Source organism: Stomoxys calcitrans, chromosome 2, assembly GCF_963082655.1.
Source record: "Stomoxys calcitrans chromosome 2, idStoCalc2.1, whole genome shotgun sequence".
Classification (NCBI taxonomy): Eukaryota; Metazoa; Arthropoda; class Insecta; order Diptera; family Muscidae; genus Stomoxys; species Stomoxys calcitrans.
In genome coordinates this window covers 179,275,412-179,289,933 of record NC_081553.1, presented here as the reverse complement: position 1 = coordinate 179,289,933, position 14,522 = coordinate 179,275,412, and the positions used below count along the sequence as shown (strand labels likewise).

Here is a 14,522-nt window from a genome sequence, read left to right as displayed (position 1 = left end):
CTACACCTAAGCCAATAATCGAAAAGTATTCCCAAAGAGATCTATATCAGGGTTTGCAGGTTGCTCAAAAAAATGTTAATCGTTTCCCTGTTATGACACTTAGTTGATTCAATTCTGGTATCGTATCCGGTATGGGAAACCATTCCTTCCAGGTTTCCATCTGGTATCGTATCAGCGCCCAACTTCCGGAGTAGGTTAAGTTAGGGTGAAAAGACGGTATGGATAGTAATCCGCCCCCATGCCACTATGGACCTACACCTAAGCCAGTAACGGCTTGTTGTGCTCTCTAAATACCAAAAAAGTAACCTCGAAAAAGAAAATCTAAGTTAGGAATCCCGTGCTATTGTACTTACAAAATCCTTAATCCCTTTCATGACGAGAAAACCGGGCGATGACAAATGCCCTACACATGCTATCACTTGCCCCACTGATTTAAAATAGTTTGGAATAGCTTTCAAATCGGTTCATAACCTGATATTGATGCTTTATAAAAAGTAACCTCGAAAAAGAAAATCTAAGTTAGGAATCCCGTGCTACTTACAAAATCCTTAATTGTTTTCCATACCTCGCCCCTAAGTGGGTTCTTGCCTGGTATTGTGTCCCCACCAAAGTACCGGTATCTGTTATACGCGAAAGCCGGGCAATGATATAGGAAATGATCCAACATCTCATCATCTTCCTCACATGCCATACACATGCTATTACTTGCCGCACCGATTTTACATAAGTGAGCTAGTAGTGCTATGTGTTCCGTTATGTTACCAAGAGCTATACTGACCTCCTTCTTACTTCCTTTCCGTAAAAGCCTCGCCTTCTCACGATCTGGATAGGATTTTCGCTGTCCTACCGACCGTTTCGCTGTTCCACAGTATAACATGCGCTTTCGTCACCCAAGCCCTAAACTCGGACTACGTCGACCCGAAAGGCTTCGGGTTAACCAAGTTTATTGATGGCAGCCCCCTGAGATCTGCCACTGTTCACTACCAAATCGTTGGCTCTTTCATTCCCAATTACTCCGCCATGACCTGGCACCCAAACGATGCGGATGTTGTCATCCTCAGAGAAGGCGTTAATCTCCTTCTTACATTGCAACACCGTTCGTTATCTTACCGTCCTAGTTGTTGCCCTTATGGCCTGTTTACTGTCCGCAAAGTTGTTCATACTGGACGTCCTCTCGTTAACACCACACCTCCTCACGCATTCCGTGATCACCCGGATCTCCGCCTGCAGGACCGTATTTGGTCAGGCAGTCTAAAACAGATCTCAGCCCCTGGGTTCTCAATGTAAACCCCGGAGCCACACTGTCATCCAGCTTTAATCCTTCCGCGTAACACGATCTTCCAGATGGCAATACTAGGGTTCTGTCAATCCAAGACTGTGCGACCACAAGTCTCATCTCAGGTATCCGATCGGAAACCTCTTCCCTTCCTTCCAGGTTTCATATTGTCGCCTCGATTATACCGCGATGGTATGAGCTGCTCCCATCCTTAATCCATTCTCCCATCGCCTTAAGTCTCATAGCCGCAATGGCTGCTTCACACTTAATCTGTATGTCCATGGGTCGGATATCTAACCCATTCGACTGGGTAGATTCGGTATATTTCTTCGGTATTCTGAAGGGGCGAGATTATTAAGCTTCCTGGCAGTTAATGATTCGGCTAGAATTCGATTTGTTTGGTATTCGGCTGTCTTCTGGCAGTGGGCTTATCCGGGGATGCTTGGTTTTGGATTATGCGTGCACCTTTGGTCCTACCGCTGATTTCGCTGGATTCCGGAAAGATAAGAACTGAGTTAAGGGGAAGGGGTGTGTAATGTAGAGCGTGTTGCTATAGTTTGAGAACGAATCAGCGATAGGTTAAATTAGGCTACAAAGAGGGTGAGGATATTAATCTGTTCCATGCGCTATGGACGTCCTCTCGTTAACACCACACCTCCTCACGCATTCCGTGATCGCTCGAATCTCCGCCTGCAGGACCGTATTATGGTCAGGCAGTCTAAAACAGATCTCAATCCCTGGGTTCTCAATGTAAGCCCCCGGATCCACACTGTCCTCCGGCTTTAATCCATCCGCGTAACACGATCTTCCAGATCTCAATACTAGGGTTCCGTCAAGCCAAGACTGTGCGACTACAAGGCTCATCTCAGGTATTCGATCGAAAACCTCTTCCATTCCTTCCAGATTTCCCATAGTCCCATCGATTATCCGCTTTGGTATGACCTGCTCCTATCCTCTATCCATTCTCCCAGCGCCTTAAGTCTCATAGCCGCAATAGCTGCCTCACAATTAATCTGTATGTCTATGGGTTAGATATCTAGAATGGTTTCCATTGCCCTAGTAGGAGTGGTCACCGCTCCGCCTATGCCAAGACAACACCTGAACCTGTTGTATAATCCTAACGCTGCACTTTTTCTCCATCGCAGTCCACCAAACTACTGAGGCGTAAGAAGGTATTGGTCTAATCACACTCCTGTATATCCAGTAGACTTTCCCCCGATTCAGGCCCATTTCGAGGCTACGGCCTCTACATTGTGCCCAACATCTATAAGCCTTCCAAGTACGCTCCTGAATGTGACACTTCCTATTCAGTTTCCTGTCCAAAATCAGACCTGAGTATTTGACCTTGTCAGATATTGAAATCATTTTATTGAGGAAACATGGCCCATCTTCGTCTTCCTTGTGAACAGGCATATTTCAGTCTTTTCTGGGTTAACATTGAGACCTCTGGGTCTAGCCCAGACATATGCCATATACAAGACCCTTTCGGTCCCTCTGCATAGCTGGTTTGGATCCTTTCCCTTTAGAAGTATTATAACATCGTCTGCCGGAGTATGTTAGCTGCGAAAGCCGGATGATGAGATGGGAAAAATGCCAATGTATCGCCGTCTTCCCCACCATTGCTTTCACTTGTCTTACCTATTCTGCAAAAGTACGGCCGTAGTCCTATGTGACCCGTAATGATTAGTAATCCTATGTGAGCCGTATGGTAATAGTCCCGCCTTCTCTCGAATTCGGATCCCTCCATAGGGTTTTCGCAGTCCTACCAACCGTTTCAATGTTCCCATGCCCTTAACTTGGAATGCGTGGCCCCAAAAGATTCGCAATCACCAAGCTTGTTGATGGCAGTCTTCTGGCCCTTGCGGCCACTTTTTCTGCCATTTCGTTCCTCCTTACTTCACTGTGAGGCGCCCCAGTGGCCGAGTTAGTAGCGCGCTCGGATTGTCAGTGCGGGGCTCGTGGGCTCGATTCCCACCTGAGGCCTTGGTCTGTCGCTTCTGTGGTATCACAATGGACTTAAAAATGTCTAAGTGAGTCTGTTAAGGTCTTCCACACTTACCTAAGCCAAGCTAACCTACTTCCCTGTGTCCCGCCCTGTCTGTCTGTCTTCCCTGTGTCTGTTAGAGATTTCCACTTTTACCTTACCCAAGCTAACCTACTTCCCTGAGGCTCGCCAACCAACCGATGCGGATAGCACCATCCACAGAAAAGGGTTTTCTCTCCTTTTTATCCTCCAATACAGTTCATGGCCTTACAGCCCTGGTTATTATATCACTGATGTCCAGTTTACTGTCCGTAACGATGTTCAAGAAACACTCGAGACTTATCACGAATAAATTTTAAAACAAGTAAAAGCCTGCTAAGTTCATCCGGGCCCAATATTGGTTGCCCACCACCATGGATTCCTCTAAAAATTTTTCCTTATTAAGTGAGTTTGTATCGGAAATACTTTGGTCTCAAGAAATCATAACACTGATGTTGTAATCTACACTACCTGAAACATCAAGTAGTGTCATATAGTTATAGGCCTGCTATTTGCATCTAAGCAATCACTGGAAGTCCTACTCTTTAAGGAGGCCCCTTATCATTGAACTTAAAATTGGATGAGACAGCACTCATTGATATGGGAAAAGTTTGGTTTTGCAAGTTAATCGAATGTTCATGGGCAAACATTTTAAATGTTTTCCAAAGCCGCCACATGACCAAAGGGCAAGCACCCGAGCCTCTCAGCTGTGGTTGTAGCAATTTGCCTAAACACAATGTCCCGAGATATTAGGTGTAGCGTTAAATTCAATGCATCAGATGGTCCTCAGTGCGGCTGTGGTGCACAAACAAGTCGGTTCAAATTTGAATATGGATCTGGCTGAGTATTGAAAAGTAGATGAACTTTTCCAACGCCGTCCACCAGACTACAACATATAGCATTATTGACTTGAGCGTTTCCCGGAAAATGTCTGCCAACGAGTAGTACCAGTTTTTCCACACTAGACATTGTTTCTCTGACTTCTAAATGTATCCTACCGTAATAGGTTTTGGGGATAGGGTCTTCCTTAACCCAGAGGCCATAGATGTGTCCTCCAGTGAGGGGCAGAACTCCACCCAGAATTTGTTCTAAGCCTTTTTCAACTTTCCTTTGCATTTTCTTAGCTCAGCCGTATAGACGTCCCAGTCGACCTAGCCATGTCCGTCCGTCCGTCCGTCTGTGGGAAGCACGCTAACTTTCGAAGTAGTAAAGGTAGGCGCTTGAAATTTTGCACAAATACTTTTTATTAGTGTAGGTTGGTTGCGATTGTAAATGGGCCAAATCGGTCCATGTCTTGATATAGCAGCTATATAAACCAATCTTGGATCTTGACTTCTTAAGCCTCTAGAGGGCGCAATTCTCGTTCGATTTGACTAAAATTTTGCACGTGGTGTTTTGTTTTCCAACAACTGAGCTAAATATGGCTTAAATCGGTCCATAACCTGATATAGCTGCCATATAAACCGATCTGAGGTCTTGACTTCTTGAGCCGCTAGAGGGCGCAATTTTTATCCTATTTGGCTGTAATTTTGCACGTGGTGTTTTGGTATCACTTCCAACTGATATAGCTGCCATATAAACTGATCTTAGGTCTTTACTTCTTCAGCTTTTGGAGGTCGCAATTCTTATCCGAATTGGCTGAAATTTTGCATGAGGGGTTTCGATCTGGCTTCCAACAACTGTGCTTAGTATAGCGCAAATCGGAATATAACCTGATATAGCTGCCATATAAACCGATCTGAGATCTTGACTTCTTGAGCCTCTAGAAATTTTGTACAACTGCTTCTCCCATGACCTTCAACATACATGTCCAATATAGTCTGAATCGATCTATAGCTTGATACAGCTCCCACATAAACCGATCTACCGATTTTGCTTCTTGAGCCCCTGCAAGGCGCAATTCTTATCGGAATGGACTGAAATACAATAACTTTTACAATGTTCAGCATTCAATTTATTTATTGTCCAAATCGGACTTAATGTAGCTCCTATAAAGTCTATATATTCTTGATCAGCGTAAAAATCTAAGACGATCTAGCCATGTCCGTCTGTCTGTTCAAATCACGCTACATTCTTTACAAATAGAGATATTGAGCTTTGAGCTTTGCACAGATTGTTTTTTGTTCATAAGCAGGATAAATTCGAAGATAGGCTATATCGGACTATATCTTGATATAGCCCCCATATAGAACGATCCGCCAATTTAAGGTCTTAGGACCATAAAAGCCACATTTATTATCCGATTTGTCTGAATAGATCAGTGAGTGTTAGGCCAGTCGACATCCTTCTTCAATTTGGCCCAGATCGGTACGGATTTGGATAGAGCTGCCATATAGACCGATCCGCCGATTTAGGGTCTTCGGCCTTTACCGGAAATTCGGTAAAGTTAGTTATGTTCGGCCAGTCGAAATCCTTCCTCAATTTGGCTCAGATCGGTTCAAATTTGGATATAGCTGCCATATAGACCGATCTCTCGATTTAAGGTCTTGAGCCCATAAAACGCACATTTATTGTCCGATTTTGCCAATATTGCGGGCAGGCCTTTCTACATCCTTCTTCAATTTGGCTCAGATCGGTCCGGATTTGGCTATAGCTGCCATATAGACCGATCCCTCGATTTAAGGCCCATAAAAGGCGCATTTATTATCTGATTTTGACCAAATTTGGGAGAGTAAGTTGTGCTAGGTCCTTCGACATCCTTCTTCAATTTGGCTCAGATCGGTCCGGATTTGGCTATAGCTGCCATATAGACCGATCCCTCGATTTAAGGCCCATAAAAGGCGCATTTATTATCTGATTTTGACCAAATTTGGGAGAGTAAGTTGTGCTAGGTCCTTCGACATCCTTCTTCAATTTGGCCCAGATCGGTTCAGGTTTGAATATAGCTGGCATATAGACCGATCTCTCGGTTTAAGGTCTTGGGCCCATGTCCGATTTTACCAAAATTTGGGACAGTGAGTTAATTTGGCCCCTCGACATCCTTCTTCAATTTGGCCCAGATCGGTTCAGATTTGGATATAGCTGCCATATAGATCGATCCCTCGATTTGAGTTCTTGGGCCCATAAAACGCGCATTTATTGTCCGATTTTGCCCAAATTTGAGACAGTGAGTTGTGCTAGGCCCTTCGACATCCTTCTTCAATTTGGCCCAGATCGGTAAATATTTGTTATAGCTACCATATAGACCGATCTCTCGATTTAAGGTTTTGGGCCCATAAAAGGCGCATTTATTGTCCGAATTCGCCGAAATTTTGTAGTGAGTTGCGTTGGGCTCTTCGAAAACTTTATGCAATTCGGCCTAGATCGGTTCAGATTTAAATATAGCTGCCTTATAGACCGATCTCTCGATTTAAGGTTTTTGGCCCATAAAAGGCGTATTTATTGTCCCATTTTGCCGAAATTTCGGACAGTGAGTTGTGTTAGGCTCTTCGACAACTTTATGCAATTTGGCCTAGATCGGTTCAGATTTGGATATAGCTGCCATATAGGCCGATCTCTCGATTTAAAGTCTTGGTCTCGAATTATGACGAAAGGTGATTTACATATATACCCGAGGTGTTGGGTATCCGATGTTCGGCCCGGCCGAACTTAACGCTTTTTTACTTGTTTACATCTCACTATGATGTATCTCTATCTGCTTTTGTTGTCTTTCTTCTCCTCAATCTTCTTCTAGGGCGAACACAATGGATCTAAGTTCTGCGAAATAATTGGCTGCCATACGATATTGCCAAATTATAAATTCCTTATATACGATCATCACTTTTAAAGTTGATATTTATTATTTGCTATAGCAAATATGAATCTCGTTAAAGTCTAACCTTTTTATGTTTGTATGGTGTAATAATATGCTTGTGTATAGCTATACATATTTAAATAATTTATTTAGCACCTTTGTCATAATCGGTTTTGTCATCTCACTTGCAATGTGCATGTCTACAAAAACATGTGTTTAACTGCCATCTATGGTTTTCATTAAATGACAGATTTGTGTAAATTCATATCAATTATTGAAAACAAAGGCTTTTATTTTTATTATTATACAAAAAAAAAAGTGTCTATTGTTTGTGAACAAATGAAATGTGCCCATAATGCTTGTGTTTCTCTTGTATTTTAATTTTACTGACATCTGATTTTACCTAAAGCTTGCACGTTTAATATTTTGTAACAACTGTCGCTTGCACATGATAGCTATGTTAACATTAAACTCAATTTTTTCACATTAAGTTTAAAAATTCAAACATGTCCATAAACATGTCGTAAATATAAATCTTGTGCCTTTGCAAGTAAAAAAGTGTAGTAATCAAATTATCAAATAATTGGTAATTAATGGCATATTCAAGGAAGGCACTAGGTCATAAACCTAAACGGCAAAAGGATTTGGCATTCGTAGGTCAAAATTGTTATTATGGCCTACAACGAAACTATTGGTTCCGCAATAGAGATATGTTTGTTTGACAAAGACATTTGTATTATGTAGAAACCTTGGTTTTCAGACTGACCTCGGTTTTTAGACTGACCTTGGTTTTTAGACTGACCTTGGTTTTTAGACTGACCTTGGATTTTAGACTGACTTACAAACTATCTACAAATTTAGTTCTTGAGAATACTTTTTCTTGTTGGCTTGCTAAGAGAGTGATTGCTGACAAGCAATTTGTACTTTGGGTTGGTAAAATTTTAATTTGTTTTGTTGCAGGAAAATTAACAAATTTCGTAGTTGATTTTTCAACAAAAGTTGTTGTTTTTCAAAATTATTTTTATTTAGTGAACGAACGCCATGGTAGACTCCAGAAATGGTTCATCTACGGAAGGGTTTCAGAAAACTCATCAACAGGGTGGAAGCCACAAAGGCATCACACGATTGGGACGTCTAAAAGCTGAGCCAGGATTCACTGAATAAGGTTAAGCCAAGCGATCAGCCAACACATTTTTTTTTAGTTTTTGGCAGTTCTTGGCATTGAGGATGTCAACTTGTTTTCTTTTTTACATTCATTATTTGCTTACGTTTTCTTCTATATGATGACATTTTCAATCGACAGATTTGGCATCCTTAATGGTGTTCATGGGGCCCATCCACTTTATACTTTCGCAAGTGACCTAACCTTCTATTAGCGAGTTCTGAGGCTGAGCTAGGTTAGGTTAGGTTGAAAAGAGGGTGCAGATATTTATCCGCCCCATGCTACTATGGACATACACCTAAGCCAGTAATAGGCTTGTTGTGCCCTCTAAAAACTACAAAGTAACCTCTAAAAAGAAAATTTTAAGTTAGGAATTCCATGCTACTTACAAAATCCTTAATTGTTTTCAATACCACTCCCCTAAGTTGGTTCATGTCTGGTATTGAGTCTCCCCCTAAGTGCCGGTATCTGTTAGACGCGAAAGCCAGGCAATGACAAAGGGAATGCTCCAACGTCTCATCATCTTCCCCGCATGCTCTATACGTGCTATCACTTGCCACACCGATTCAACATAAGTGAGCTCGTAGTCCTATGTGTCCCGTTATGATACCAATAGCTATACTGACCTCCTTCTTGCTTCCTTTCAGTAATAGCCTCGTCTTCTCACGATTCGGATCCCCCCATAGGATTTTCGCCGTCCTACTGACCGTTTCATCGTTCCACAATGTAGCATGTGCATTCGTCGCCCACTCCCTTAACTCGGACTGCGTCGACCCGAAAGGCTTCGGGTTAACCAAATTCGGTGACGGCAGTCCTCCGGCCTTCACCGCCAAATCGTCTGGCCTTTCATTTCCCCTTACTCCGTTATGGCCCGGCACCCAAATGATGGGGATTTTGCAATCCTCAGAAAGGGCGTTAATCTCCTTCTTACATTGCAAGACTGTTCGTGACCTTACCGTCCTCTTTGATTTTGCACTTATGGCAATTTTACTGTCGGTAAAGATGTTCAGACTCGACGTCCTCTCGTTAGCACCACATCTCGCCCGGATTTCCGCCTGCAGGACTGTATTATGGTCAGGCAGTCTAAAACAGATCTCAGTCCCTGGGTTCTCAATGTAAACCCCAGGCCCACTCAGTCCTCTACCTTTGATCCATCCGTGCAACATGATCTTCAGATGGCAATACTAGGGTTCCGTCAATCCAAGACTGTGCCGATGGCAGCAGTGGCTCGCATTCGACTTCAAGATTCATCCCAGGATTCCGATCGGAAACCTGGGATCGGATTCCGATCGGAAACCTCTTCAGGTTTCCTATCGTCGCCTGGAAGGAAGGGCTTTTACTAACCCTTTTCGCCTTTAACGTAAGTTGCATACACCCCTAAACATCCAAGTATGTACCAGATCTGAATTTACGCCCTTTTTTCTTTAAAGCAGTGAGACGCCATGTATCAAAATCCATACTTTTATTCTGCACTCTTAACGAATACACACAGAAAAAAATAATTTTTAAAAACAACACTTTTGCCGAAAATAGAACGACGAAATTTGTACATTTTCCTGCAACAATTTGTTTTGAATTTCAACGACCTAAAGTACAAATTTGTTATTGAAAGGCACTCTTTGCTAGCCAACGTATAACAAGAACAATAATATGTCCATAAGGAAGACAAAAAGCCATTTAACCAAGAACCACATGTGCTTTGCTGCACAGCTTTGGTGTGGTGGTATTTTTTTTTTTCGTTTACTGCTTTGTCCTCAGGTTTTTTCTTTGCCACACTCTCTCTCTCTCTCTCTACTAATACCCTAAAATCCAACCTACCAAGAGAAAAAAAAAACCTACCAATTTTGGTAGGAACCTACCAAAAACGGCAACACTGGTCACAAGTTGGCTACTTGGTTTAGAGAGATACACTCTGCTTGTATCAGTATGCCGAAATACACGAGGAATTGAGGAACACAAAGATCATTTTCATTCAGCAGGAAAACCTTTCCACACGAAGGCGAACGATTTTCGTCCTTTTAGTCTATCATCGTTTGCGCTAAAGGCTCAAGAGAGGTCTTAGGGTAAAGATCGCTGGAGTTCGCCTATATCGGCAACAGCATGTATATAGTTAAGCCAAATCCATGAAAACAGCCCTTCACGGCCTAGTCGCTTACATAGCGGGTTCTCTCGCTGTCAAGGAATACACAATGGTAGCATTCCTTGACATTGAAGGTGCTTCCAGTAATGCAAAAACTATATCATTCATGAAGAAGTTGGAGTTTCTAGGCATCAACACTACCGTAAGAAAATTTTGTCATCACATACCTACTAAAAGATTCATCTGTTCTGGCTGCCGGGCCAAAGAGATATCCCAAGGAATTGTAAAGCGGACGAGCTTGCGAGACTAAGAATTACCTTACACATTTTAGTGAAACTGAAATCTGTGGGTATGCCGCTAGCGACATGTAAGCTAAATTTTCAGAACCAGACCCGAAAGACAACGAATGATAGATGATCAAAAAGAGGTTGGGCTTCTTAAAGCGATCTAGATGGTTCAACGGTAGGAACTAAGAGGCATCTTCCTTCTTCTGTTCGTGTGGTATCACAATGGACGAAAACGTCTAAGTGAGTCTGATGGCAGACTGCCACTTAAACCTAACCTAACCTGACGTACCAAAAGATGTATTACGACAGGGTTTAGAGGCAGACTGCCACTTAAACCTAACCTAAAAGATGTATTACAGCAGGGTTAGCAGAGGAACACCTCAGGGAGTTGTATTATTTCCTCTACTTTGGAATATAGTCATTTATAAATGCAAATGCAAATATTGCCCATGAACATTCCACAGGGATATTCTCTGACTTCTGAATGTATCCTACCGTAATAGGTTTTGAGGATAGGATCTTCCTTAACCCAGAGGCCATAGATGTATCCTCCACAGAGGGACCGAACTCCACCCGTCAGTAACACCTCGAATTATGCATCTAAGACCCCATAAAGTATACATATTCTTGATCGTCATGACATTTCAAGTCGATCTAGCCATGTCCGTCCGTCTGTCGAAAACACGGTAACTTACGAGGGAGTACAGTTAGCCGCTTCAATTTTGCACAAATACTTCTTATTAATGTAGGTCAGTTGGGATTGTAAATGGGCTAAATCGGCCCATGTTATGATATAGCTGTCATATAAACCGATCTTGGGTCTTGACTTCTTAAGCTTCTAGAGGAAGCAATTCTTATCCGATTTGGCTGAAATTTTGCACTTGGTGTTTTGGTATGACTTCCAGCAATGGTGTTAAGTATAGTTCAAATCAGTTCATAACCTGATATAGCTGCCATATAAACAGATCTTCCGATTTGACTTCTCGAGCTTCTAGAGGATGCAATTCTTATCCGATTTGGCTGGAATTTTGCACGTGGTGTTTGGTTATGACTTCCAAAAATTGTGTTAAGAATAGTTCATATCGGATCATAACCTGACTTGACTTCTTGAGCTTCTAGAGGGCGTAATTGAAATTTCATTCAAAGAATTTAACAAATTCAATCCATGGTGGAGGGTATATAAGATTCGGCCTGGTCGAACTTTGCACTCGCTTATTTTTTATTGTATCCCACTGTGCAACGATTGTCACTTGGAATTACCAGGTGATAGTCGATCTAAAATCGAAAGTGCTGAGATAATTGGAGATTTTGACATATGAACCGCTTGTGGACCAAACGCCTTAACTTTGAATTGCCGCTAGGTAAGATTCCTGCACAGATTAGCTACCAACCAAGGGTTGCCAGCTGGTATTACCGGTACTATTGGGTTGCTCAAAAAGTAATTGCGGATTTTTTAAAAGAAAGTAAATGCATTTTTAATAAAACTTAGAATGAACTTTAATCAATTGCCATTTTATTCGATAACCTTTTACCATATTCCTGGCAAATTTAGTATTCCACGCTCATGGAACTTCTGGACTTTATCTGCAAAAAACTGAACCAAGTGCGATTTTATAGCCTCATCATTGCCGAAAGTTTTACCATTTAAGGAGTTCTGCAAAGATCGAAATAAATGGTAGTCTGATGGTGCAAGGTCAGGGCTATATGGTGGATGCATCAAAAGTTCCCAGCCAAGCTCACTCAGTTTTTGGCGAGTGACCAAAGATATGTGCGGTCTAGCGTTGTCCTGGTGGAATATGACACCTTTACGATTGACCAATTCTGGTCGCTTCTCCTTGATGGCTGTATTCAATTTGTCCAATTGTTGACAGTAAACATCCGAATTAATCGTTTGGTTCCTTGGAAGCAGCTCAAAATATACCACACCCTTCCAATCCCACCAAACAGCATAACCTTCTTTTGGTGGATATCAGCCTTTGAAGTGGTTTGAGCTGGTTCACCATGCTTGGACCATGATCGTTTTCGACTAACATTGTTGTAAACAATCCATTTTTCATCTCCAGTTATGATTCGTTTTAAAAACGGATCGAATTCATTGCGTTTAAGGTGCATATCACAAGCGTTGGTTCGGTTTGTTAAATGAATTTCTTTCAATACATGTGGTACCCATATTAAAATTGACGCCAAACAAACAAATGTAAACAAAATTTCGCGCACTTTTTTTTCTAAAGCAAGCTAAAAGTAACAGCTGATAACTGACAGAAGAAAGAATGCAATTACAGAGTCACAAGCCGTTGAAAAAATTTGTCAACGCCGACTATATTACTACTATATTACCGACAATTACTTTTTGGGCAACCCAATAAGATCGAATGTAGTGAATTGGTCGGGAATTTCGAAAAAAGCGTCGCTTCTGGATATAGCTGCCCTGTATTCAGGACTGTAATGGGAATTTGTCACAGTTGTGTACTCATTATGTTACAATCAATAGATAATAACTGTTCACATAAGTGCTCATTTCGAAAAAAAAAAATAAACTTAATTTCGCATCCTTTCAATATTCATTTTTTTACGAAAAAACACACATTTGCACAAAATCAAAATGCACTCAAAATTTGTTCAAATAATTATTTTCATAAAATTTTTGAAGTTTAAAAGTTTGTTCACTTTTGCACTTGTTATTATAAAATGTTTCAATAACAAAGTTTAATCCAGAAAAACCCCTAATACACATTTTGTTTTAGTTTTAGTTTTACTTTTGTTTTTATTTTTTTTTTATTTTTATTACAAAAAAAGTTATACTTCTTTATAACACCGAAACGAGACATACATACCAACATACTAGACACCAATACAGAAAAACAGATTATTAGGAAGAACTAAAAACTAAACCACAAACCTCGATAGAACAAAAACACCATTCTAAAAAACTGAAAATCTATATAATAGTATAGCATTATAGTATTAATAATATTTATATAAATTTTTTTTTATTTTTCATAACCCCCAACATAACTTAATGTCTTTTTAAACACTGCCAAACAATTTGTTTTAATATTTTTTATAATTATCTTTTTCCTCTTTCTACTTCTTTTTTTTCTAAACAACACTGCCTACCTCGGTGCTAAATGATTTCACCACGACCACCATCACAACCACCAACACCACCACTACTTGTCGAAAAAAAAATACAACACTGTTTTCAATGTTTAATTCTAACACTAAACCCCAAACTCACTATATTTTATCATGTGTTTTTTTTTTTGTCTATATGTGTTTCTATTTGTTTTATTTTTGATGTTAATTTATTGTTTTTCCTTTGTTTTTTTGTTTCGTTTTGCTCTCTTTCAAAACAACCACAAACTTGTTTGTGTGCCACTAATAATTTGTTTCGATGTTTAAACATAACTGTGTACCTGTGTTTTCTTTTGACTGTTATCCTTCTTCTTGTCTTCCTTTGTGTGTGTGCGTGTGTGTGTGTGTGGGTCTCCTATGTGCGTACCTTGCCATATCTTTTGGGTATATTTCCTACATAGAGCGTACCAGTCTTGAGTACATTTGGTAACCACCATGCGGCGTAGCGCGAGGCCTTAAATCGAAATTCCATATCATCGGCTGGCACCATAACCGCCTCGGCTGCCGGTGGCGGAGGCAATTCGCCTTCGAGCACACCACCCCTGCCACCGCTGCCCACTTCATTTGTGGTCATTAAATGTAATAGCAGCAAAGCCAATGAGGCAAACGGCAAGAACAAGTCTGCGAGCTCCAAGTCTAATCAGCAGACACCACCACCTCTGCCCCAGAAGAATGGCACATCCTCGCAGCACTTTAATTCTTTGGATCACCGCGACAGCCAGCAATACTATCATCATCAACAGCAGCAGCAGCCCTATATTCTGAGAACCAATACCTTGGACAGACGCCACAATACGGGCGGCGGTGGTGGCGGCGTCGATTGTAG

General features: G+C 41.3%; 1 protein-coding gene across 1 annotated transcript in view; it reads left to right on the top strand.

The window, feature by feature from the left end:
* The window catches only part of LOC106086113 (irregular chiasm C-roughest protein), a 1,171,308-nt gene extending 1,157,081 nt beyond the window's left edge, over positions 1 to 14,227 (top strand). Inside the window, exon 18 of the mRNA XM_059363383.1 lies at positions 14,098 to 14,227. Coding sequence (XP_059219366.1) covers positions 14,098 to 14,142 — 45 coding nt within the window. The 3' untranslated portion in view covers positions 14,143 to 14,227. The remainder of the gene's footprint in view (positions 1 to 14,097) is intronic.
* The last annotated feature ends 295 nt before the right edge of the window (positions 14,228 to 14,522 follow it).